Source organism: Peromyscus eremicus, chromosome 6 (genome assembly GCF_949786415.1).
Source record: "Peromyscus eremicus chromosome 6, PerEre_H2_v1, whole genome shotgun sequence".
Lineage (NCBI taxonomy): Eukaryota > Metazoa > Chordata > Mammalia > Rodentia > Cricetidae > Peromyscus > Peromyscus eremicus.
Genome location: NC_081421.1, coordinates 59013319 through 59038998, shown reverse-complemented (window position 1 = coordinate 59038998; position 25680 = coordinate 59013319). Strand labels below are relative to the sequence as shown.

Genomic DNA, 25680 nt, shown 5'->3' with positions numbered 1-25680 from the left:
CTGCTATTCTGTGGGAGGGGACTTTCCTGCCTTAAGGCACAAGGACAGGACAAAAGAGATCCTCTAGCATGAGCAGAGAGCCAGGTAGGTCAGGGATAGTCAAGGCTGCTGGGGGAGCCAAAGGGAAACTATACAGAGGACATGGGCTTCCCAGGGGTCTCTAATCTACTTCTTCCATGCGGGAGGCATCCTCATCACCCTCGAGTGGGGGGATCTCATCAGGAACAGCAGCACTGGGCTCCTCCGCTGTTACCTCGTCTTCATCAATACCCAGGCCTAGTTTGATCATGCGGTAGATACGGTTGGAGTGGGTTTGGGGATCCTCAAGTGAGAAACCAGAGGAGAGGAGAGCAGTTTCGAACAGCAGCACCACCAGGTCCTTGACAGCCTTGTCATTTTTGTCTGCCTCCGCCTTCTGCCTCAGGGTCTCCACGATGGGGTGGTCAGGGTTGATCTCGAGGTGCTTTTTGGCCATCATGTAGCCCATTGTAGAGTTATCTCGAAGAGCCTGGGCCTTCATGATCCGCTCCATGTTGGCTGTCCAGCCATAGGTGCTTGTCACAATGCAGCAGGGCGAAGACACAAGCCTGTTGGAGATTGTCACCTTCTCAACCTTCTTATCCAGGATCTCCTTCATGAGCTTGCAGAGATTTTCAAACTTTGCCTTGCTCTCCTCCATTTTCTTCTTCTCTTCCTCATCCTCTGGTAGCTCCAGGCCTTCCTTAGTCACAGAGACCAGGCTCTTTCCATCGAACTCCTTGAGCTGCTGCACGCAGTACTCGTCGATAGGCTCCGTCATGTACACCACCTCAAAGCCCCGCTTCCGCACACGCTCCACAAAGGCAGAGTTGGCCACCTGCTCTTTGCTCTCACCAGTGATATAGTAGATGGACTTCTGTGTCTCCTTCATACGAGACACATACTCTGACAGGGAAGTCATCTCATCTCCAGACTGAGAGGTGTGATAGCGGAGCAGCTCAGAGAGACGTCGACGGTTTGTGGAGTCTTCATGGATTCCAAGCTTTAGATTCTTGGAGAAGGCCTCATAAAATTTCTTGTAGTTCTCTTTGTCTTCAGCCAACTCAGAGAAGAGCTCAAGGCACTTCTTCACAATGTTTTTGCGGATGACTTTCAGGATCTTGCTCTGCTGGAGCATTTCTCGGGAGATGTTCAGGGGCAGGTCCTCAGAGTCAACCACACCACGGATAAAGTTGAGGTACTCAGGTATCAGCTCATCACAGCTGTCCATGATGAACACACGACGCACATACAGCTTGATGTTGTTCTTCTTCTTCTTGTTCTCAAAAAGGTCAAAGGGAGCTCGCCGTGGAATGAAGAGCAATGCTCTGAATTCCAACTGACCTTCTACAGAGAAGTGCTTGACTGCCAAGTGGTCCTCCCAATCATTGGTGAGGCTCTTGTAGAATTCCCCATATTCCTCTTGAGTGATGTCATCAGGGTTCCTGGTCCAAATGGGCTTAGTCTTATTCAGCTCCTCCTGATCAATGTACTTCTCCTTGATCTTCTTTGTTTTCTTCTTCTTATCTTTGCCACCATCATCCTCCTCATCTGATCCCACGTCTTCAATCTTAGGCTTCTCCTCATCATCCTTCTCTTCCTCCTCTTTCTCACCCTTCTCTTCCTCTGCCTCATCATCACTGATCTCTTTCTCTCGTTCCTTCTCCAAGTAGAGGGTGATGGGATAGCCTATGAACTGTGAGTGTTTCTTCACCACTTCCTTGACCCTCCTCTCCTCTAAGTATTCTGTCTGGTCTTCTTTGAGATGAAGGATCACTTTGGTACCCCGGCCAATGGGCTCACCATGGTCTGCACGGACTGTGAAGGATCCGCCTGCGGACGACTCCCAGGCATACTGCTCGTCATCATTGTGCTTTGTGATCACCACCACTTTCTCTGCCACTAGATAGGCGGAGTAGAATCCAACACCAAACTGCCCAATCATGGAGATGTCCGCACCAGCCTGCAGCGCCTCCATGAATGCCTTTGTGCCAGACTTAGCAATGGTTCCCAAGTTATTTATGAGATCAGCCTTGGTCATGCCGATGCCTGTGTCCACCAAAGTCAGTGTTCGCTCTTGAGGGTTGGGGATGATGTCAATTTTCAGCTCTTTACCACTGTCCAACTTGGAAGGGTCTGTCAGGCTCTCATAGCGGATTTTGTCCAAGGCATCAGAAGCATTAGAGATCAACTCTCGGAGGAAAATTTCCTTGTTGGAATAGAAAGTATTGATGATGAGGGACATGAGCTGAGCGATTTCTGCCTGAAAGGCAAAGGTCTCCACCTCTTCCTCTCCATGGTGCACTTCCTCAGGCATCTTGACGGGAAAGCCAAGCGGTAGCACAGAGCACGGTGGGCACGGAGCGCGTCCGACTCGCACACCAAGCCTAGGCTGCGCGGGGGTGACTCCGGATTATCAATTTTTATTTTGCTCAGTGGGCTATGAGCTGTTGGTAGTAATGATTGTTTTGATGCTCAAATTGGCCCATATTTAGCCAGCAGAATCCCCTTTAGCCTGGATTCTATCATTTTGGCCCATTATTCTCTGAATATTTCTTTTTTACACTCATTAAAGACTTATTTTTTAATTATATGTATGAGGTGGGGGGTATATGTACATGCATGCATTGGGCCCGAAGAGGCCAGAAGAGGGGACTGGATCACCCGGGGCTGAAATTAGAGGTGGCTTTGAGCCACCTCGTGTGGGCACTGGGAACCAAACTAGCCCTCTGCAACAGCTTCAACCGCCAAGCCCTCTTCTCCAGCCTCTTGTTACACTTCTTAGTGCTGTATGTATGAGTGTGGAAGTATATGTACAGGCCCCGGGAATGTTTGCAGGAGTTGGCTCTCCTTCCCCCAGGGAGGTCCCAGGGATTGAACTCAGGACATCAGGCTTGACAGCAAGTGCCTTTCCCTGCGGAGCCATCTCACCAGCTCTGAACATTTACTTCCTTTAAAACACAACAAAATGTTCCGGGCTCATCTTGTGCTTTCCTTGTCCCAGTGATGGTGGAGTCAGTCATTTCTCCAAGGAGCATGTTGCCAAGCAAATGACAGGACAATCAGACAAATTTGAATTTCAGATGAATAATGAATCAATATTTAGTATAGATGTGTTTCGTGCAATAAGTTTATATGCAAGGAATGGTTGCTATTTATTTATTTTTGGCCAAGTCTGGCACCCAGTCAAGGAGTCCTCGTTCCTCTCAAGTGACAACTTGGAAGCCAAGATCTCTGCAGAACTGGTGGCTGCAGTTTCCGTTCCTAACTCGTGGACCCTTGGGTGGCAGAATAGGTGGCACACGCACAAAGACGTCACTTACTCACACTGCACTGAGCAAGCAGGTGTCATAGACACATTGCATCCCATAACCTCGCACTGGCAGTTACTTCTGGTTCAACGGTGTTTTTCCCTACTTCCTTTCTCTTTTCATACTTGACTTCATTCTCCTATAGTGAGAAATCTGGCTACAGTTATCCCGAATACATCTATTTACTTGATTATCCCTTTAGCTGCCCCTACCCTCTTCAGCCTGACCTCTGTGCCAGGCCATCCCCACATGAAGACACCTTCTTACCCCCGGTTTGGGCCTTACAGCTCACCCAGCTAACCCCCGGAATGTAGATGCCTCTTCAACTTCTTGGGGTTTGGCCCTTCATGTCAGATGTCCCCATCCCAGGTCTCGCCTCTTTCCGTCTCTGCCACCTCACACTAGGCCATGCTCGTGCAGACGCCTTCTTCATCCTCCTCGGGATCCACAGAAACATCACCAGAGTGGCTGGCTGACCTTTCTCTAAGCACAAAGTCTGATGTGAGTGGCACCAGAGTAGATGCTGTTACGTTGCCCTTCACACATGGCTTTCTCTGTAAAGAAGCCACTGCAGCAGCTGCTGGAAAGGGGCTGCCTAGGGAAATTCTCATTCATTTGCACTGAACTGAAAGTAACCAATATTTATTGACTAATAATAAAATTCAAGAGAAGTCAAAAATTAGAAAGGTGGACTCCTGGTTAGCAACCTGTGTCTGTTTATGCTTCCTCCCAAAACCCCCTAAGGCAACAATAGAGGGATTTTTTTTTAAGCTACAAAAGGCACAAAGAGAACAACAACAAAAAAAGGTGATGACTACAGAGAGTGAATGTCAGAAAATTCTAGAAAATAGAACATGGTGGCCATCAGGAGTGTCTGACTCAAAGACAAGGAAGCCACGGCTTGAGCTCCCACAGGTATCTGGCAAAAAACGAGCCAGTCCATCAGAACACACGCCACTGTCACAGAACACCAGCAGCCACTGCAAGAAGCTAAGTCAGACGAGAACAGCACCAGCATGCTGACACGGAGTAAAGCAGGGAACTCCTGAGGCCGCAACCACACGCACAGAGCTACAGGCAACCACGGAATGCTGGGAGCAGGAGAGACAGGCTTCCCCAGGGAAGAGCACTCACACCGCTTGGTTATCCAACCCTGAAAACGTACACACAAGTACCATCATATAGACTGAGCAGATTGTATTTGTGTATTTAGGAGGGTTTGTGTGTGTGTGTGTATACGTACATGCACATATATATGTAACAACATTAAAGAAAAGAGGCCATGAATTTGAAAGAGAACAAGGGGGATAAATGAGAGGGTTTGGGAGAAGGAAAGAGGAGTAATTATATTGTAACTCAAGAAAAAAAGGAAAAAAAACCCACATAAATGGCCGTCAATGATCACCAGATATTTGAAGAAAGTCTAACGTAAAAGTTTTATAAAAAAAAAAAAAAAAAAAAAAAAAAAAAAAAAAAAGTAAGAAAACTAAGACAATATGGAAGGAAAGAAGACATGAAGATTGTGACAGATGAATGTTAAATAAAAGGAGGACTAGGGATGTAGCTCAGTTGGTGATACTTGCCTAGCATGCACAGACCCCTGGGTTCAATGCTACAATCCCAGAGCTCAAGATGTACAAGTAGGAGGATCAAAGTTCAAAGCCATCTTCTCGGTTACATAGCACCTTTGAGGCCAGCCTGGACTACATGAGACCCTATCTCAAAAGGAAAAAAGCTCAATAATGGAGGTGTGTGTGTGTGTGTGTATGTCTTGAGATTACTAATGGTTCATCTCTAATAATGGGAAATTAATAGATGATGTCCTGATGTCCTGATGTGAAAAATTAGGACCCATCTGTATAAGCTTACAGATGCTAATACTAAGTGGGGGGTGTCCTAAGAGTTGAAAATGGCCCCTAAGGAAACCATATTAGATAAAGGAAAAAGTGCCTCACTAACTATGTGGATAGCACATTAGTCTCATAAAGGAGGAAAAGGCAAGGGCTAATTTTTCTTTGCATACCCCTATACTATTTTGATAAAAACATAATTTAACTTAAAAGTTAAGTATGTCTAGCTTGATAGGTCTTAACAAAGCATACCATGAAAAGTAGCAGAAAGTAGTGGGAGGGAACCACGGCACCAATTCAGCCATTCACAGCTCATGATGCTGTACATCTTTACATTTTCCATGTTTACAAATGGGGTCCTTATACTTGCCCTGCTACATTAGTTTATTAGGGATTCCTTACCAAATGCCAGGGGCTAGATGACTTGAACAACAGAAACTTATTTTCTCATAGTCTTGGTGGCTAAGGTGTTGGGTCCAGTGACCGTGAGACCTCTCTACTTGGTTTGCAGATGTCTGTCTTCTCCCCGAGCTCTTCTTTGTGTGTGTGGGTCTTTGGCTTTACCTCTATTTCTGACAAAGACATCAGCAGTACTGGAGCAGGGCTCTATTCTAACAGCCTCGTTTCAAATTTATCACTAGTTTCAAAACCTTATCTGTAAACACAGTTATATCCTGAGCTCTCAGAGGTTAGGTTCACAACATAGGAATTTTGAGGGAACATGATTCAGCCCACAATATCTACCTGTTTCATTTGTGTATTTGCTAAGATAGATTGATCTTTTTCCATGTGCCAACCTAAGCTGTGAACTAAGGGTTGAAATTGAGATCAGTCTGGAAACTAAAATATACATTTGAAAATGAAGGCGCACAGCCCACCCACATAATACTTTGTTTGCAGGACAAATTAAATTGAATGAAGTTACATGAAGAAGATGGGAAATTTCTAAAGAGAAAAAGGTGGGAAGCATGGGCAAATCAGAATAGGAAGTATTATTCCATGAGCGTTAGCTGTGTACCAGCTCGAGTAGATGGTACATAAATTGCATCATTTGCCCAGCACTACTACCCTGCTGGATAAATATTACCAAAACTGCATGTGAAACCTCAGAGGTCTGAGAATATGGCTCAGTCAGTAAAGGGCTTGACATGTAAGCATAAGGAGCTGAGTTTGGATCCCCAACACCCATGTCAAAGCTAGGAACATTGGCATGTGCATGTAATCCTAGCACTAGGGAACTGAGACAAGAGGATCCCTGACCAGTTGTCTAGCTAAGTCAATGAACTCCAGGATCAGTGAGAGGATCTATTTGGTGCAAGGCCCAATACCCATATGTACTTCACTACTTGTGATGGTTATTCTTGGTTGTCAACTTGACTGTATTTGGAATAAACTACAATTTAGGAATGGAGGGCACACCTATGAGAGATTTGCTGCTTGCTTTGAAGTGGGTGAATCCACTTCTACTCTGGACCTTTGTGGTGACAAGACATATGCCTTTGATCCAGATCTTGAGCCGGGAAGACACACACCTTTAACCAAAATTTTGAGGTGGAAAGATACACCTTTAATAAGATACACCTTCTGCTAGAAATCTATGTAAGGACACAGAAGAAGAAAGCTTTTTTTCTCTGCCTTCTTGCTCTTGCCTTGTCAGCACATCATTCCTTCTCTGGCATTGGAGCCTGCTTCTTCAGGACTCCAGTATATACAGAAGACCAGCTGAGACAGCCGGCCTCATGGGACTGAGCAACTGCTAGATTCTTGAACCTTCCATTCACAGCTAGTCATTGTTGGGCAAGCTAGACTGTAAGCTATTCTAATAAATTCCCATATATATGTATATTTATGCATATATACATATATATGTAGATTTACATGTAGATAAATAGACAGATATATAGAGAGACTCATTTCATAAGTTCTGTGATTCTAGATAACCCTGACTCATAAACTACTCTTTACTGTGAGTCACATCCGATGAGAAATTGCGGTTAAGCACTATTTCTTTAAATTATTTATTAAAGATTAAGCACATCCAAAAAACTATAAAGGGAACACCTGTGTAAACTACACACCCGCTGGCTTGAGAAAGAATATTGCGGGTGATGATTCTTAAGCATTCCTCTATGCACCCCCTCTTTATCCCCATTCTCCCCCCACCTTCTCCCAGAATTCAGTTATTCTAGTTTTGTGCATTTACCTATCATTCATGCATACACATCTTTTTTATTTTCCATATTTTACAAAGCCATAAATAATTATGTGCTCTTCTGAGATTCTTTTTTCACTCCTCAACATTTGGTCCTCAGAATTAGCTTGGGGGGAAACATGGCCCTAACGGTAGCCTCTCTGTTGCTGGTGGTTTGGTACCACCAACCAGTCTCTAGACTCTTGTTATCCTCACCGACTATGCAGCATCTCTCACCACCAACCTTGATCTAAGGACAGACAATTCTGAGCTTCTCAGAATGCACTAGGACTTTCCTCATCATTTAACAAGAGGTGCATCCTCTGGGCCCCACTGAGGAACACTGTTCATTGTCGAGGCCTCTGGTAATAAGCACATTCTTATTTCTAACCTCTTCCAACCTTCAGACACCTTCCATATCTCTCTTCTAAGAAGTTCCAGTGCTACTGCTGTATTCAACTTCAAGAGCTGGCATGCCACATGTTAAGCATTCTTCTCGTCATTCTACCATACATCTTGAGTTACTCGATAACGCACCGACTTTGGTGTGCTCTCCCCTGCCGAGCCGTGTATTCTGCCGTTCTTAGTGCTTTAAGATCCATTCCACATAAATCCAGTCACACTAAACTTGATAGAAGAGAAAGTAGGAAGTACTCTTCAACGCATTGGCACAGGAGACCACTTCCTAAATGTAACACCAGCAGCACAGACACTGAGCACAACAATTAATAAATGGGCCCTCTTGAAACTGAGAAGCTTTTGCAGGGCAAAAGACACGGTCAATAAGACAAAAAGACAGCCTACAGAATGGGAAAAGACCTTCACCAACCCCACATCTGACAGAGGACTGATCTCCAAAGTATATAAAGAACTCAAGAAACTAGACATTAAAATACTGAACAAACCAATTAAAAAATGGGCTAAAGAGCTAAACAGAGAATTCTCAAAAGAAGAATCACAAATGGCTGAAAGACATTTAAAGAAATGCTCAGCATGCTTAATCATCAGAGAAATGCAAATCAAAATGACTCTGAGATACCACCTTACACCTGTCACAATGGCTATGATCAAAAACACTAATAACAGTCAATGTTGGAGAGGATTTGGAGCAAAGGGAACACTCCTCCACTGTTGGTGGGAATGCAAACTTGTACAACCACTGTGGAAATCAGTATGGTGGTTTCACAGAAAATTGGGAATCGATCTACCTCAAGACCCAGCCATACCACTCTTGGGCATATACCCAAGGAATGCTCAATCATACCACAAAGATATATGCTCAACTATGTTCATAGCAGCACTATATAATATGTAATAGCCAGAACCTGGAAACAACCTAGATGCCCGTCAACTGAAGAACGGATTAAGAAAATGTGGTACATACACACAATGGAGTACTACTCAGCAAAGAAAAACAATGACAGCATGAAATTTGCAGGCAAATGAATGGAACTAGAAAATACCATCCTGAGTGAGGTAACCCAAACCCAGAAGGACAAACATGGTATGTACTCACTCACATGTGGATTCTAGATATAAAACAAAGAACAATCAGACTGCAACCCACAGAACCAGAGAGGCTATATAGCAGGGGGGACCCTAGGATGACTGTGACTTATAATAAGTTTTGGTTTTACTCAATTACTGGGCAAGCCTCAATGAAACATTTATTTTCATTATAAGTATTTATACTGTATCAAGCTGATAATAGAAAAAAAAAAAAGATCCTTTCCAAGGTACATTCTCTGGTTCTTGTTGGTACATACTTGCCAGGCTTCTGCAGTGCTTTTTGGGAATCATCCCTTTTCCACATAACAGTATTTCCCTGTGTGTCTCATAAAAAAACCTTCTAATTATTGGTCTAGAAGCCGAGAAGAGATGTAAGGAAATACAGAGGAGTGTTATCTTGCGATGCATCTGCTCTATGTGAGGCCTCTGCACAGGCTCCAGGCAACAGAAGCCTGGCTTTACTTAGCAAAGGAGAAAGTCCAAAATACTCTAACTTAGAATGCTGAGAGCAATCTGGAGATATAAAGTCCTCAAGTCTATCACCCAGATACCCACATCAGAGTGTCAGGGTGCTTCTTCCTAAGCAAGCCCCTGACTTTAGCTTAAGAAACCTGCTGGGTTCTGAAGCCAATCTTCTTTACAGATCTGTTTAGTTTACCATTGAATCTGAGTCTTGTTTTCCAGCTAACTCTCCTTGCTTCCTACAAAAATGATGTTACAGAAAGGTGTCTGGTTTTCAGCTCATACTGGTTTCCTGAAATAATGGTATTTTCTTCCTTCGTGGCTTCTATATAAGTTAACAGGAATCAACCCAGCTCTGTAAGTCTCAGAGTGACCGTTACTCCCTCCCTCCCTCAACCCCATACATTTCTGTTAACATCTGCCCAACGTACTTTCTTCCATCTGAACACTATGTCAGTAATGATGAGGCTGCAGAATGCCCATTTGTTGATGAAAACTGAGTCTTTGTTGCCATCTGGTCTTTGTTGACCAGCCGGTTATCCAATTCCAGAGCCTCGTCCTGAGTCTCCCTCCTTAGATCTACAGACTTAGTTGAAGAACTACTGGGTTCTTCAACACTAAGCATTAGAGTATAAGTAGCATATGTAGACTCTGTAAAATGTGGTACTGGGGAGAAATGGGGGAGGAGCGAAGAGGTGAGACAGAGAAGGGGAAAGCCAATACAGACTTCTATAATGGCCTGCATACCACTGAGAACAGCTGAGGATCAATCCATGCCACAAGGAACCTCCCGGAGACCTGTGGCACAGACCTCAGAGTCCTCAACAGTGGGAAGGAAGCTGGCGTGTTTGCACTGCAACTCCCATTTGTTTCCAGCACAGTACCACCTCATGAACAGATCGAGGCCCCAAAGTCACAGATAAGAGTAAAACTAGCGTGTACCAAATCATTCCAGCATGCCTAGGGCACTGGAGGATGTCACCTGTAGACTTCCAGGACTTCCTGTCACAAATAGCACAGGCACTTCTCAGTCTTAGTCACTGTTCTACTGCTGTGAAGAGACAACATGACCAAGGCAATACTTAGAAAAGAAAGAATTTCATTGGGAGCTTTCACACAGTTTCAGATGTTCAGTCCATTATCGTCATGGCAGGATCACGGTGGTGTGCAGGCAGACATTGTGCTGGAGCAGAAGCTAAGAGCTACATCCTGATCCGCTGGCAGAGAGAGAGAGAAAGAGATGGGGGTGCTGGCATCCTGGCATGAGCTTCTGAAACCTCAAAGCCCATCCCCGGTGACACACTTCCACCAACAAGGCCACACCTCCTAATCCTTCTAATCTTATCAAATAACTCCACTTCCTGGTGACTAAGCGTTGACCATTCTTATTCAAACCACCACACCGGCCCTTCCCCCTTTTCCCCTCAGCCACTTTCCTCTTCTCCGTAGTCGTCCTTCCACTTGACATTCTATTGTGTTTGTTTATTTACTCAAACTTTTCACCACCACCAGAATACAGGCCAGAGACTTCATCTGGCTCATTATTCTACCATAAGAAAAAACATCAGACAGGTCCCCCCTGCCCTGGCTTATTTCACTTAACACAATTATTTTGAGGGGATTTTCCTCCTCTAATGTTAACAGTTAGTTCTTGTTCCGATTTTCACTGTGTGACTATGCCACGATTTTTTTTCTTTTAATCTATGTGTCTATTGATGGATATTTGAGTTATTCTCAGTCAGGACCTATCACAAATCAAACCACTGTGAGCATTTATAGGTGAGTGTTTGACTTGTTTTGTTTCCATTTCGCTTGGGGAGATACCCAAAGGTTGAGGGGCTGGGCTGTATGTTTAATTTTTTAAAAAGTGGTTCATCTATAGAACATCATTTCCTGTCCCATCTTGCACTCCCACCCACCATCCATGACAGCGCAGGTCCTCCACGGCCTCACCAAGCTCTACTGTGGTCTGTCTTTTTTGTGTGTTTGTTTTGTTTTTCAAGACAGGGTTTTTCTGTATAACAAACAGCTCTGGCTGTCCTTGAACTCGCTCTGTAGACCAGTCTGGCCTTAAACTCACAGAGATCCTCCTGCCTCTGCCTAGAGTGAGGGGATTAAAGGCGTTCGCCACCACCACAGGATGTGGTCTTTTTAATATTATCCATACCATCAGGCATCTCATTGAAATTTTAATTTGCATTTTAATTTAAAGCCCAACTTATTTTTTTTTTGTTATAGCAATGGTTTTTGTGTCTGAGAAATCTTTGCAAAAGACAGTCACTAAGATAGCTCCCCCCCCCATTTTCCTCTAGAAATGTTTTGCTTTTAGCTCTTACGTTTAGGCTCATGATCAAATGTAAATTAATTTTTTAATGCAAAGGCCAAGACTCGTCGCTGCTCTTTTTCCTTTTGAATCAAAGTTGGAGTTTATTAAGAAAAGTAACATATTTAGGTGCAGGCTTCACGCATATACAAGAAAACAGCAATTGTATGCACCCAAGGCTGCGTGAGGCTTCTTAAGAAAAAGAGCCATCATTTAAAAGCGTGTGCCACTACCCTGGCAAGAGGTATGAATCTTAAACACCAGCAACAATACGTTTCACGTTTTAGATGTCTTCCCGTGAAAGAACTCAAAACGTTTTTTAAATGCTCTTTAGAAACCAAAAGGAATAAAATAAAGGATTTTCATCAGCTCTCGCTTGCCTCCTGAATTAAACAGAGGCATTTCACAAAAGAATCTACTCACCGCTTTTCATTATTCTCTTCTACCGCTGCCTGATGCACCCCAGACCCGTGGGCCTGCCCAGTGTTTACAGAGCGGCAGCCTGCACCGCCCACGTCTCCTCCGTGTTCTCACCTTGTGAAATGTTGAGAGGGCTCCTTTGCACCCCAGCTCCCTTCTCCCTTAGCCATCTCCCATAGGCACAAGTCCTGCTGGTCATTTGGGGCTTTCCTGCAAGTCCGGCCAACCACTCCCCAGTAACTAGGTAGATCCATCCCTCTCACCACCTAGGTCCTCCCTGTGGACTCCTTTTCTGCGTCCTTGGAACTCCTTTCAGGAGCCAAGTGAGGCACTTGCTGGAGGAGGAGATTTGAGGTTGGGAGCTAGGGCAATGGGATGTGCCCGTAGTTCCAGCTACTGAAAAGGCTAAGACAAGAGGATCACTTGAGCTCAGAAATTATGGTCAGCTTGAGCAATAGTGACATTCCTTTCCAAAGATATAATTTATATTTTAAAAAACTGAAACAATACATCACTATGTAACCCTGGCTGGCCAAGATCTCACTCTGTAGATCAGGCTGGCCGCAAATTCACAGAGATTCACCACCTCTGCCTCCTGAGTGCTGGGATTAAAGGCAGGTGCCACTACATCTGACTAAATAAATATTTTAAAGGACTTTAAAAAAAAAACCTCGACTGTTGGTGGTAGCACACAGCTTTAGTACCAGCACTCGGGAGGCAAAGGCAGGCAGATCCCTGTGTTCAAGACCAGAGTGAGTTCCAGGACAGCCAGGATAGGGTTCTTACACAGAGAAACCATGTCTCAAAAAGCAATATATATATATATATATATATATATATATATATATATATATATATATATATATATTCATAAAAAGGAGGCCATGAATTTGAAGGAAAGCAGGGATGGGTATGTGGGAGGATTTGGAGGGACGGAAGGAGGGAAGGTAGAAGTGTTGTAACTGAATTATAGCCTCAAAAATAAATTTTAAAAAAATTAATAAATATAAAAATAACTGGAAACACAATACCAAAATTTAAAGATAGGATTATTTCGTTTATTTGTCCTTGTGATCTTATACTGCAATATGGGTCCTTTAGCTTTTTCAGTAACTGCCTGGCTGCAAAGATCCATTCACCCAGTGTGCACTCAGCACCGTCCACTCACCCAGTCAGCGTCGTCCACTCACCCAGTGTGAGCTCAGCGCCGTCCACTCACCCAGTGTGCGTTCAGCACCGTCCACTCACCCCGTGTGAGCTCAGCGCCGTCCACTCACCCTGTGCGCGCTCAGCGCCGTCCACTCACTCAGTGCGCGCTCAGCACCGTCCACTCACTCAGTGCGCGCTCAGCGCCGTCCACTCACCCAGTGTGCGCTCAGCACCGTCCACTCACCCAGTGTGCGCTCAGCGCCGTCCACTCACCCTGTGTGTGCTCAGCGCCGTCCACTCACTCAGTCAGCACCGTCCACTCACCCAGTGTGTGCTCAGCACCGTCCACTCACCCAGTACGTGCTCAGCACCGTCCACTCACTCAGTCAGCACCGTCCACTCACCCAGTGCGCGCTCAACACTGTCCACTCACTCAGTCAGCACCGTCCACTCACCCAGTGTGTGCTCAGCACTGTCCACTCACCCAGTACGTGCTCAGCACCGTCCACTCACCCAGTGCGAGCTCAGCACCGTCCACTCACCCAGTGTGCGCTCAGCACCGTCCACTCACACAGTGTGTGCTCAGCACCTGTCCCAGACAAGCTCTGGGTACCGACTCTGTGGCCTCAATCTTCTCTCTCCGTGTTTCACTTCTTTCATTAAAAGATGCAACGAAAATAGCAGCTGTGATTAAAACATCCGAAGAGAGAAAACTGACTAGGCAACCATGCACAACAGGCTGGGGGCTAATGAGGATGAGGACTGTGGTTGAGACAAAGCCTTCCAGACCACAAAGAGGGAAAGAGGTATAAATATTTCTCATTTTAAAACGTTCCTTTTTACAAATCCATGATAGTCATCTTAAATAATCCCTCTCATGATGCTCATTTCTCAGCCTCATGTAGAATTTTTTGTCATATGTGTATGCACATTCTAGATATAAAATTTAATATAGCATATGTAACCCCTTTCCAGATTTTCCTTATCATTCAATTATAGATTTCTTTCTTGCAGCTAAGATGAAAAGAGTCGTCTGTTTGTGGGTGTTCACATTCTCTGATTTAATAACCATTTTGACAGTCCTCCTTTGTGGACATAAGACTTTAAAATAAAATCCATGAAAGTATTCACTGATGAGCAGAGGGTCTCAGTATTACTTTGGTGTTGATGTATTAACCAGAGATTTAATTATTCAGTTCATTTCTGTCGGCATCATGTTATCATCGTATGTAGTCTATTTTCTAATCTGGTTAAAACTGGTTTGGTTCTCAAGACTGTAAATATATGTAATAGTACCCGAAACCTCAGTATTTAAAGGAAGAAAAACACAAAACCTGGTATAACGTTGTATTTTCAACTGCATACATACAATTAGATTGTTTTGTTTCATAATATATTCTATTTTTAGCATTATCTAGTCTTGCCAGAGATAAATACAAGCAGATGCAAATGGCTTAAGTATTCCCTGTGATAGAGGAAAAATCCTTGCCCTGTAAATTAGCATAAATTATGCCTCATATTCGCTGTGAAGTTAAAACTGCCACCAACTACAACAGTGATCCATTGCCTTAGTCCCATCTTAAGAGTGAACGGAAATGAGAAAAAATATATAAAACATAAGATTTTGTTAAATGCCCTAGAAGTGGTTACAGCTTAGGAGCAGGTGGTGGGTGTCTCTTACACAGTGTCAGGAATCTAACACATATAATCCTTACGTGGCATGCCTATCCTGAAGGGAGAATACCTCCAATGACAGGAAAGATACCATGCTTTTTTAATTCTCGTCGGCATTGCTGGAGATTCAGAAATTTCCTTTTGAAAACTTAAGTGCAGTTATAGATTTTATTGCTGTCAGCAGTCAGAACGGATTGAAATGTATTAGTTACTTGCTAGGAAGGAAGATGTGGGTACATGAAAAAAAATTCAGAGTAGAAAAACAACAAAAGGTAAAGATCTTTTGTTCTCTCTCTCTTCCCCTCTGATGCTAGGGATGGAACGCAGAGTTCCTATGCATGTTAAGTATGCACTCTAACACACACACATACACACACACACACACACACACACACACACACACACACACACACAGACAAAGACAGAGACAGAGAGAGACAGAGACAGAGAGAGATATTCCTCGGAGATTTCCTCCCTTTTTTTTGGAGACAGAGTCTCTCCCTGGCCAGGAGCTTGCCAAACAGGCTAACCTGGCTGGCTATTGAGAGCCGCAGACCCGCTTGTCTCCCCGCTCCAGCTCTGTTTTTACAAACATTCACCACTACAACAGGCTTGTTAACGTCGGCTTGGGATATTGAACTCTGGGCCTTATACTTGCAAGGCAAGCACTTTATAGATTGAGCCATTGTCTTCCCTGCCCTGGGCAAAGCCTCATAATGTGAAGTACTGCTTTAGGGCCAAAGGCTTAGTTCTACTACTTATCATCCAGGAAAGTCATGTATTCATCATTTTTTCTCATCTCTAATACAGTATGAAAATGTGGGTTGTAATCATTCCCATCCTTCATAGAAAACAGATATAAGAAAGATAAAATGAGATCAGGAGATGCAAAGGTAATTTGTAACACCTCATTATCATCTGTATTCCTTCCTTCCCAGGAAAAATACAGGTTGCCCAAGAGGTACCCAGGGAGGTGCCTCGGTATTTTCAGGCTATAATTCAACATTAGATGTGGCCTTGGATGACTGTAACTATATGGATTGCTTTCAGTCCCAGCATCCAAATGTTGGTTGCACACTCCACAACTACAGAGCTCAGCATTCAAGGACAGGATCAACAGGTAGAGAAATTAGATCCTGTTTTGTCATAAATATGTAAGACTGTGTACATATGCTGTATAATAAATATACAACATACATTTATTAATATACAATGAAATTGGAAATGGTTAAGTGAATTAGAGAGATAGCTACCCAACCAGATGGGCTGCTTATTTTCAAACGAATAAATTTCATAAACAAAAGAGATTTCCACATTAAAACATTGAGAAACACTTTTGTTAGTTGGTAAAAAGGTAGATACGATTTCCCGCCACTTATTCTGAAATGTGTACATTTATGTTGCAAAGAAAGTATTAAAAATATATAAATTCTACCTTCAAGATCAGCCACAACACAAATGTCTTATAAAATATGAATTCTGGAAGTCTCTGTACTGTGTAGGTCAACATCATTCCCAGCAAGAGGCAGTGATCTGGAGAAGGAAGGAAGAGCATGCCTGCCACCACAGGCCGAGTGACCCAGTGGCAGGAAACTCTGGCCCTAACGTTTGGATATTTTCCAGAAGTTTCCTCCCATAGAGTATATGCACTTCCAATCACTCGACATTTCAAAGGGACTTCTCCTTTAATTTAGACGTTATCCTGACTGTCCTCTGAAAACTAAGCAGATGAAAATACCAATCTCTTAAAGACAAGGTGGGGAGTCAGGTGAATCAGGTACAGAAACACACCACAAAAAAACCCTTTAATTAATTAAACCTTTAATTCATTTAATTATTAATTAAAACCTGGTGGCAGCAGACAGCAGATCGAGGTGACAAACATCTCCATGGAACATGATAACCTGGGAGTGGATTCTAGAAAGTGTAAGATACATGTTGAAACTAAAATCACAAGAGCTGGGGCCCTAGTTTTGTGGCAGAGCATTTGTGTGCAAGCTGGATTGGGGAGATGGCTCAGAGGACAAGAGCATTTGCTGCACAAGTATGAGGATCAGAGTTCGAATTCCCAGCATCCACATAAAAAGCCAGGGCTGGTCTCCCACTCCTATTACCCGAACTCTATGGGAAGTAGAAACAATAGGATCTTTGGGGACTAGCTTCCTGTTTAATTATATCTTTTTGTCCTTCGTTCTTGTTGTCGTTTGAATGATAAACGTCCCCCATAGGCATTTGAACATGTGCTCCCCATGGGGAGTTGCAGCCTTGCTGGAGGAAGTGCATCACTAGAGGTGGGCTTTGAGAGTTTACAAACACCAGACCACTTCCGGGTAAACCTCCACTTGTGGTTGAGGATGTAGTCTTTCAGGATCCCGCTCTGGCGGCCACGCCACTTGACTTATGCCTCCCTGCCATGATGGGCCCTGCTCAGCCTAGAACCCTAAGCCCCAATCAACGTTTTCTTCTAGGAGTCATTTTTGGTCACACTTCTTTATCACAGCAATGGACAAATAGTTAGTACAGCCTTCTAATTTGAGACAGGCTCTGCTCTGTGGCCCTGGGGAATGTCACAGCCCTGCAGGAAGGGATTCTTCCATTCCAGCACCTGTTCTCTGGGACTGTGACAGTGAACTACTGTGCCTAGCTTACGTCTTTGATTTATTTCATCAGACTTTTGTAGGTTTTCTCATATACATCTTGGACATATCTGTCAGGTTTATAATCAAAGGATTTCTTCTTTAATTTTGTTTTGCAGGGTTTTTGGTTTTTGTTTTGTTTTGTTTTCTATTTTGGCACTAATATAAATGTCATTGTGTTGGAAATTTCAAACTTATTGCAGATATATAAGGAAGCAATTGACCTTTTGTGTTAGCTTTGTTTTGCTATAATCACTAATAAAGTTCCTAAATGATTTGGGGGGTATTTTTCCATACAGTTATTTAATTCAGTTTTTTTGTGCTCATTAATTATTATTGTTGTTGTTACTATGTGTGTACATAGGTGCATATTATTATTATTAATTATTGTTATTATGTGTCTATGTGGGTGCACATGCCATGGTAAGCATGTGGGGATAAACATGTAACATTATGGCGTCAGTTCTCTCCTTCTGCCTGTCCATGGGATCTGGAAACTGCATTTGGGTCATCAGGCGTGGGCAGAAGCACCTTTACCCACTGAGATATCTCATCAGCCCTTAGTATCTGATGTAAGCACTTTGATCAGTTTCAGTCTCTTGCAGTTACTTATTTGAAGATCAATACTTAAGTTGCGCTGTCTTGTGTCAACAGGACCTCGTTAGGTTGCCTCCTGAGTCTCTGACATGACCTCAGTAGACCCGAGTGGCTTCACTGATATCTGGTGTGATAAGATGTTCTGAGCTAGTCTTGTACAATTCCTGCCTCCTCCGATCTTCTACAGTTCTTGCCCAGAACTATAATCACTCAATTCTCCAAAGAGCCCTGGTCCCTTCTTTTGGAAAACAGAAATCAGTAGTCGTAAGTCTGGCTATCAGTTGACAACTACCCTTGACTTTATGTGAAGGTAGACACACAAGGGAGCTAAGTGGATCTGGAGGAACTGGCTAGGGACATGTGGCAATCCAGGTGAGATGGTGTCTCCTGCACCATACTGTTGACAGAGGGCATGGCATGAAGAGGCAGATCAGCAGCAGATTTTCCTGTCACAGATGTCGAATTTGCTGCTTACATGTGGGGACTGAAAGGCAAGAAGGAAGGACTGGGGAGGTGGCCCAGCAGTTAAAGCGCTCGCCACACGAGTGCAAGGAACAGAGTTCGGATCCCCAGAACCCCATGTAAATGCCAGGCAGGCATGGCAGTCAGCCTGTAACTCTCGCCAGGAGACCAAGACAAAGGATCCCGAGAGCAAGTTGGCTAGCGAGCCTAGCTGTATCTGCAGGCTCTAGCTTTGACTGAGAGAGCTTGCTGCAAGAAGAAGGGAGAAGCATGATTGAAGAGGATTCCTCTTCCACCAATCTCAGGCTTCCAAACATAGGTACACACACACATCCATGTGCACCTACATATGAGCCCACACACGGGAAAAAACATGCATTTATATATGCACGTACATGAAAAAATGGACAAAAAAGGACAAGGATTCAAGGACATCTGTATTTTCTGGGGAGAATGATGGGGTAGATCGTAATCAGAATAATCAATATTCTGGGAAAGATGTGCTAGAGCCATATCTCAAAATCCTGGTGGCCCAAATTTTATTTAAAAGATATTGTTGGGATCTGAGGGTGTAGCTCAATGGTAGAGAGAACATGGATGGATTATGAGGCCTTGAGTTCAATCCTCAGCAACCCCCTCCAAAAATAATGTTTCCAAAAATCCCATACATTTAGTAACTGTTTGCCTTATGGATTCTTTCCAGCCCTTGTTGACTCTATCTACATTTTAATAGTTGCATGGAACATGTACATATAATTTCATAGTCTGCATTTTTCCATGTGGGCAATTTGAAACACTGATTTAAAATTTTTCAGCTAAGGGCTAAAGAGATGGTTCAGTGGTTAAGAACACTTACTGTTGGTCACTAGAGAGATAGCTCTGTGGTTAAGAGCACTTGCTGTTCTTGCAGAGGTCCCAAGTTCAGTTCCCAACACCCACATCAGGTGGCTCACAAATGCCTGTAACTGCAGCACCAGGAACCTCTGGCCTCTATGGGTACTTGTATGCACGGACACATACCCTTACATAGATATAAATAAATAGACATAATTAAAAATAATAAAAAAGCATTTTTTTTAAAAGAACACTTATTGCCCTTGCAGAGGAAACAAGTTCAATTCCTAAAACCTGTGTCAGGCAGCTCCTAAAACTCTAGCTCCAGGGCTCTGATACCTCTGGCCCCACAGGCACCTGCACTCATATGCGCACACTGATGCACAAACACATAACTTGAAATAAAACAAATCCTTTGGAAAACATCAACCATGCTAACATGCAATAATTTATTTAATTCTTTCATTATTGGGGAATATTTGAGCTGCTTTTAGTTTTTAATTCTTGTGTCTTGTTAAGACTCAGTTATGAACAAGAAAAAGTGATTCAGCTGGGTAGTGGTGGTGCACACCTTTAATCCCAGCACTCAGGAGGCAGAGGCAGGTGGATCTCTGTGAGTTCGAGGCCAGCCTGATCTACAGAGTGAGTTCTAGGACAGCCAGAGCTACACAGAGAAACCCTGTCTTGAAAAGAACAAATGTGGGGAGTGGGGAGAAAGTGATTCCACATGCTTTAAATTGATAGGATGCTTTCTTATAAAGGTGGAAGTGGTATCGTAGAATCACTCAGTAGAAGGGCAGTCTGGAAAGAGCCAGAGGACTGTTGTGTAGCTCTTCCTGCACTTCCGTTTCTTTTGGTGAGCTGGCCTCACTCTTTTTTCTCTTACCAGGAACACCTCTCCTTGTGGAAGATGGGGACAGAGCAGAATATTGTGCCACCTTGACCATCAGTAGAGTAACCATCCTCTGCCTCCTTTCTACACCAAGCTGGTGGTATATCCATCCCTGTTGGAGCTGTGGGTAGGAAGATTCGATTATATAGGGCAAACATGGCCTCCAGAGATTTACCCTGTGGCTGCCCAGAGAGAGGAGCCCTGGAGAAGAGGAGCTGGATTATGAGCTGATCTTAAAGGCTGTCACCTTTTGAACAATGCTGCTCTAGGCATGTGTGGAGATGTTGCTGTTTCCTTTGTCCTAAGCACATTCTTCTAGGGGGACTCACTGGGTGCTGGAGTTGGAATAGTTTCCTGACCCTGTGAGCTAGGCCATGCTGAGGACATGCCAGAAGGAAGGGTGTTTGGAAAGACTGGTCGGGCAGCTCTTAGGAGACTCTTGGCTCCCTGATGTACTTTAAGTCCGTGCTTCTTCTACACTCAGTAAGTACTAGGAGCAATATACTCTCTTCACATACTTGGTTTTCCAGTAATACTTATTAAACAGAGGAAATGAGAGAACAAACCAATGTTCATATAGTAATATCATAGTTTTTTTGTTTTCTAAAGAGAAGGGTTTTTTAAGAGGGGCGGGGGTGTTGTTGTTACTAGGGATAAAGTGTTTAACTACTACATTCTAAAAGGTATGTTGTTTTATTTTTATTTATATATATGTATGTATGTGCATGTATTTGTGGATGTCTTAGGAGACCAGAAGAGGGTGCTGGATCCCCCAGAGTTGGAGTTACAGGCAGTTGTGAGCCACCTGACATGGGTGATAGGAACTGAACTCGGGTCCTCTGCAAAAGCAAGTGCCCTGAACCACTGAGCCACCTCTCCAGCCCCAGCACCACATTCCTTTTGAATATTTTTAAACAGACTTATTTCCTAATTTTATTTTATGTGTATGAGTATTTGCCTGCTTGTATGTAAGTGCACCATGTGTGTGCCTGTTACCCACGGAGAGTGGGACAGGCTGTGAAGGAATCCTGGAACTAGAGTTACAGATGGTTGTGAGCCTCTGTGTGGGCCCTGGGAATCAAACCCATGTCCTCTAGAAGAGCAGCAAATGCTCTTAACCACTGAGCCATCTCTCCAGCCCCAGCACTGTGTTCTTAAAGGGAGTAATGAAGTTACAAATTAATTTGTCCTTATAAATAAATACTCTATGTCTGTTTATCATTCTTATTACCCCCCCTTTTCCAGCATTTCTAAGTGTTTCCTGGCCTCTGCCATATTCTCTCTAGTTATCCCTTCACAGCAAAGATATGAAGAATTCCCTCTTGAATATGAAAAACAAAATAGCCATCCCCATGAGTTCTCAATTTCTTCAAGTAAGTGATTACCATCAATAGTATTGATCATCTAAATACTTTACGTTTTCACAATATTACATTGTTCTTTTTTCTTTAATTAGATCTAGAATGTTTTGTTTGGTTTTGAGACAGAATCTTGCCATGGCCCAGGCTGGCCTTGAACTTGGTGTCCTTCTGCCTCAACCTTCTGAGTTCTGAGATCAGAGATATCCACTGACATGCCTGGTCTAGGTTCAGAATGTATACCCACCTTTGGATTTTTTAATTCATGAATGCAAAAGTTGGACAGAAGTCTGGGACAAGATTTCAGGTACTGGAAGAATCAAGGACAATGACATCCAGATCGAGGCCATCCAGGTTGCTACACATAGAGGCATGTGAGCGGGTTCACGTGAAGGAGAGAAAGTGAGAGTCCCAAAATAGGAAACTTGGAGATATTCAACAAACCTAGAAGAAGTGTCAAAGCATGGCTTCTGAGCAGGCAGGCTAGCTAAAGGACTCAGACTCCTGACAAAGCAGACATGGGAGTCCAGTGTGTCAACAGACCCAAGGGGGACCTGAGAAACAGCCCAGGAGACCAGAGGACAGCACAGAGCTCGGTCCTGTTCATAGAGGGAAGCAGCGACATGTGTTTCTAATGCATTATGTTGCCAGAAAACTGTCCTGTCTGCACTCTATTGTAATGTCCCATATTGCTTTATTTAAAATTGTGTAATTGTGAGAGGCCCAGTCAGAACAAGGCTCCTGCTTCCCAGTCAGAAGTCTCCTCTTTCTGTCTGTTTTAAATGTAAGTATGGAGGGATGCATTAGTCTGGTAGGTGTGCTCTCCTCCACAGCAAGTAAGAACTCTGCAGGTGCCAGTGTCTGGGCCTGAGGCCCAGGCAGGTGTGAAGCTCCCTGGAGAGTTCCACAGACCCTAAAAAAGTTCCTCCACACATATAAAAGAGGGAAGAAATCTCCTTATGTCTTCCATTGTTTCAGACCTAATTTAAGGGTCACAAAAGGAATGACCATTGGTTTCTGAGTTTTCCGTTTCTGAGTGCTAGAAGTGAATAGACAGGGAATTGTCCTGATGCTTATGGAACAAATCGGGTATTCCCTGGTAACAGAGGGACTTATTTCTGTTCTGGAAATACTCATCCAGTGCCTTCTAGAGATGGCTGGCCACTTGTTTAAAGAACCCAAAGATGAGCCAAAGCCGCTAGCTGTGTTAAGGGAATAGTTGTGGGCAGACATCATGAAGGGGTGGGTGGGGGCAGGTGGATGAGGACCAGCTGCCTGCCAGGAGACACTTAATTCAAAATAAGATGACTACCCACTGTACTGGAAAACAAATGTGTTCACAAAATTCCTGTTCCTACCTCCTGAACCTAGCTGTTTTCAGACTTAGAAACTAGGATTAAGGAAACAATGCAAAGCTTATGCAGACTACAGTTTGATCCCTTTGCAAAATCCAGGGAAGCGTTGGCATGTGTTTTCAATACATTCAGATTTTTTTTTCCAAAAGACTTTTTTCTTCTTCTCTCTATAATGATTAGCTCCATGTTGCTTTATTTAAAACTGTACAATTCACAGAAAAAAAAAGACTCAGGCTTGTTCCAACGTATGGGCCAAGTTTCTCCTGTGACAGGGAACTGGACGTACTTCCCTCTTTGTTGGTGACTCGCTCCCTCTGGGAACTTAATTCTTAATAAAGAGTAAGCGCTGGGGTTGCTTTTGTGTTCTTGGCTTCAAATTACACGGCCATGCAGCTTCTGAAATGTTGTCCTTTTTGCCTTATGTGCTCTCAGTAGTAACGAAGCAAAGTAGACTGGCATTCAGATGCCTCCTTGAGTTCACAATCTAGAGGAAGAGGTTCTAGGGTTGCCAGCGCACTTTTGAAATGTGACGCCATGAAGGAACTGTATTAGAAGAAATCTCCAGGACAGACTGAAAAAAATGTTCTTCTTACCATGAACTCCAGAAGTGGTGGGAGGATTTTTTTTTTTAAAGAGGAATATTTTAAGAGAGGCTCTGTTTAACGACTTTCACAAAAATTTCACTTATTCTAAGTTAGGCATGATAACCCAAATCCAGCAAAATGAGCAGACAGGGTTAAAATTTAACTAGACAGAGCTATAATTCCTCAAAGCAGCAAACCCCAACTCATGTGGAGTAAGATTATTTTTTTTTACTAGGTTGCTGACCTAGTTTCAGACACAGACTCGCAAGCTCCAGGTCTCTAAAAGAGTAGGAAGAAAAGCTACTTACTTATACTCTGCAGTTTATTACACTAATTTATGGTCCTTCAAGTCTGGGCAGGGGATGGGCTGTTCTTGTTTTATTGAAGAACCTTTTTGTCCTTTGTTGGGGACGTTTCCAGCTGTTCAACAATCGACTCTAATAGAATCTTATGAATAAAACTAATGAAAACATGAAGACGTGAACTCGAGAGACCAAACGTACAGTAGCTTATTGTTCCCTCTCTGGAGAATAGAAATACCTTCTCTAACAAGGTACAATGGTGCAGACAGGAACCAACACTGGTTTCAATGCACAAGGCATTCGGGGTCAGGAAGAGGCCAATGCTGCTGACCTTAATGGAGTCAGCCTGGCAAGCTCAAGAAACAGGACAAACAGAAAGGTAAATGTGTTTCCACTTTGGGATGTGGTCACTCAGTTATTAAAATTGTTTTAGAAGGGAAACAAATGAGCAGGACTAGCTCTTTGTCCTCTGACCTATCTCTATGTGTTTTCAGAAGAATATATGTAACAAGCAGGTCATGTTCACTTTGTCACAAAGGCCACTCCTTGTGGCGCGGTGTGTCCTTTTGAATCTTGGGGAGTATAAGAAAAACTGGAAGATGAAAAGTTGTTACAACTCAAAAACCTAGAGGTTTTGTTTGCTTACTGTGCTGGCAATGAACCTGGGCCCTTGCGCATGCTAAGCCACACATCCCGCCCATACACATGGTTTTAATTACAAAATTATTAAATACAGCAGACTTTCAATGGGATTGCAGTAGTTATCACTTGCCTAGTACTCAGTGATGCCCACCTACAAAGTGAGAGGCATACGTGGCCAGTGTCTATCCATGTGGGTCACCTACCCATGCCGCTGCAAGTACACAAGGTGATTTTAGGTGGCACATGGACACTCGCTTTAAGTTATTTATTTATTTAATTATTGACTGATTGATTTTTTTTTTTTTTCTTTTCTGAAAACAGGATTTCACCAAGCTGAGGCTGGAGTCAAAGTTGCTCTGTAATAAGGATGACTTTGAAGTTTGGATCCTCCCGAGTGCTGGGGCTCCAGGCATGTGCTACCAACCTGGTCTATGTGGTGCTGGGAATCAAACCCAGGCTTCACAAATGCCCACTGGGCCACATCCCCAGCTCCATTTCAGAATTTATTTTACCGGCTAGAGAGCTCAGCTGTTAAAGACTAGGCTCACCACAGAAAGTATAAGAATTTATTTTACTAGCCTATTAAACCTGTGCTGTTTCTGAATATTACTGTAAATTGGATAGTTTATTTTTTTTAAAAAAATCAACATAGAGGGAAATAGCAAGCAAATGATAAGAATATAAGAAAGTAGGGACATTTTGATGAGTAACAGAAAATAGACTAGGGCTGATGGAGTGGTACTGGGATAGTATGCTTTGCTTATCATTCAGGAGGCCCCGGGTTCGATCCCCAACACTGCAAAACAAAGCCCAAAACAAATAAAATCTCAGATTAGTCTAGATAATCCCCAAGCCTGAAACGCTTATAATACTGTAAGCCTTTCTTCAAAAATTGCTAACTTCGACCTCCGTAGAGGAGCAGGAAAAGTGCTGGGAGAATTCTCACACTGCTAATCACCCAGAAATTACAACTAGCTATGCGGCGCTTACCTTGAGGTTGACAGGATTTTTACTGTCCTCTCAGCAACTAACTTCATTGACTACTTTCTTAAGAACTTAAAAAAAAAAAAACCTTAAATTTTAAATTCCATACATACACTCCAAATGTTTC

General features: G+C 43.3%; 1 protein-coding gene across 1 annotated transcript; it reads right to left on the bottom strand.

Annotated features, from left to right (window-relative positions):
- On the bottom strand, positions 1–2420 carry LOC131913127 (heat shock protein HSP 90-beta). Its single transcript, XM_059265552.1, has one exon. It carries the CDS (start codon positions 2333–2335, stop codon positions 161–163), a length of 2175 nt encoding a protein of 724 aa, XP_059121535.1. The 5' UTR covers positions 2336–2420; the 3' UTR covers positions 1–160.
- Between the last annotated feature and the right edge of the window lie 23260 nt (positions 2421–25680).

Excerpts from the sequence above, each read along its gene's own strand:
- LOC131913127 (XM_059265552.1), bottom strand. The coding sequence starts at position 2,335 with ATGCCTGAGGAAGTGCACCATGGAGAGGAAGAGGTGGAGACCTTTGCC.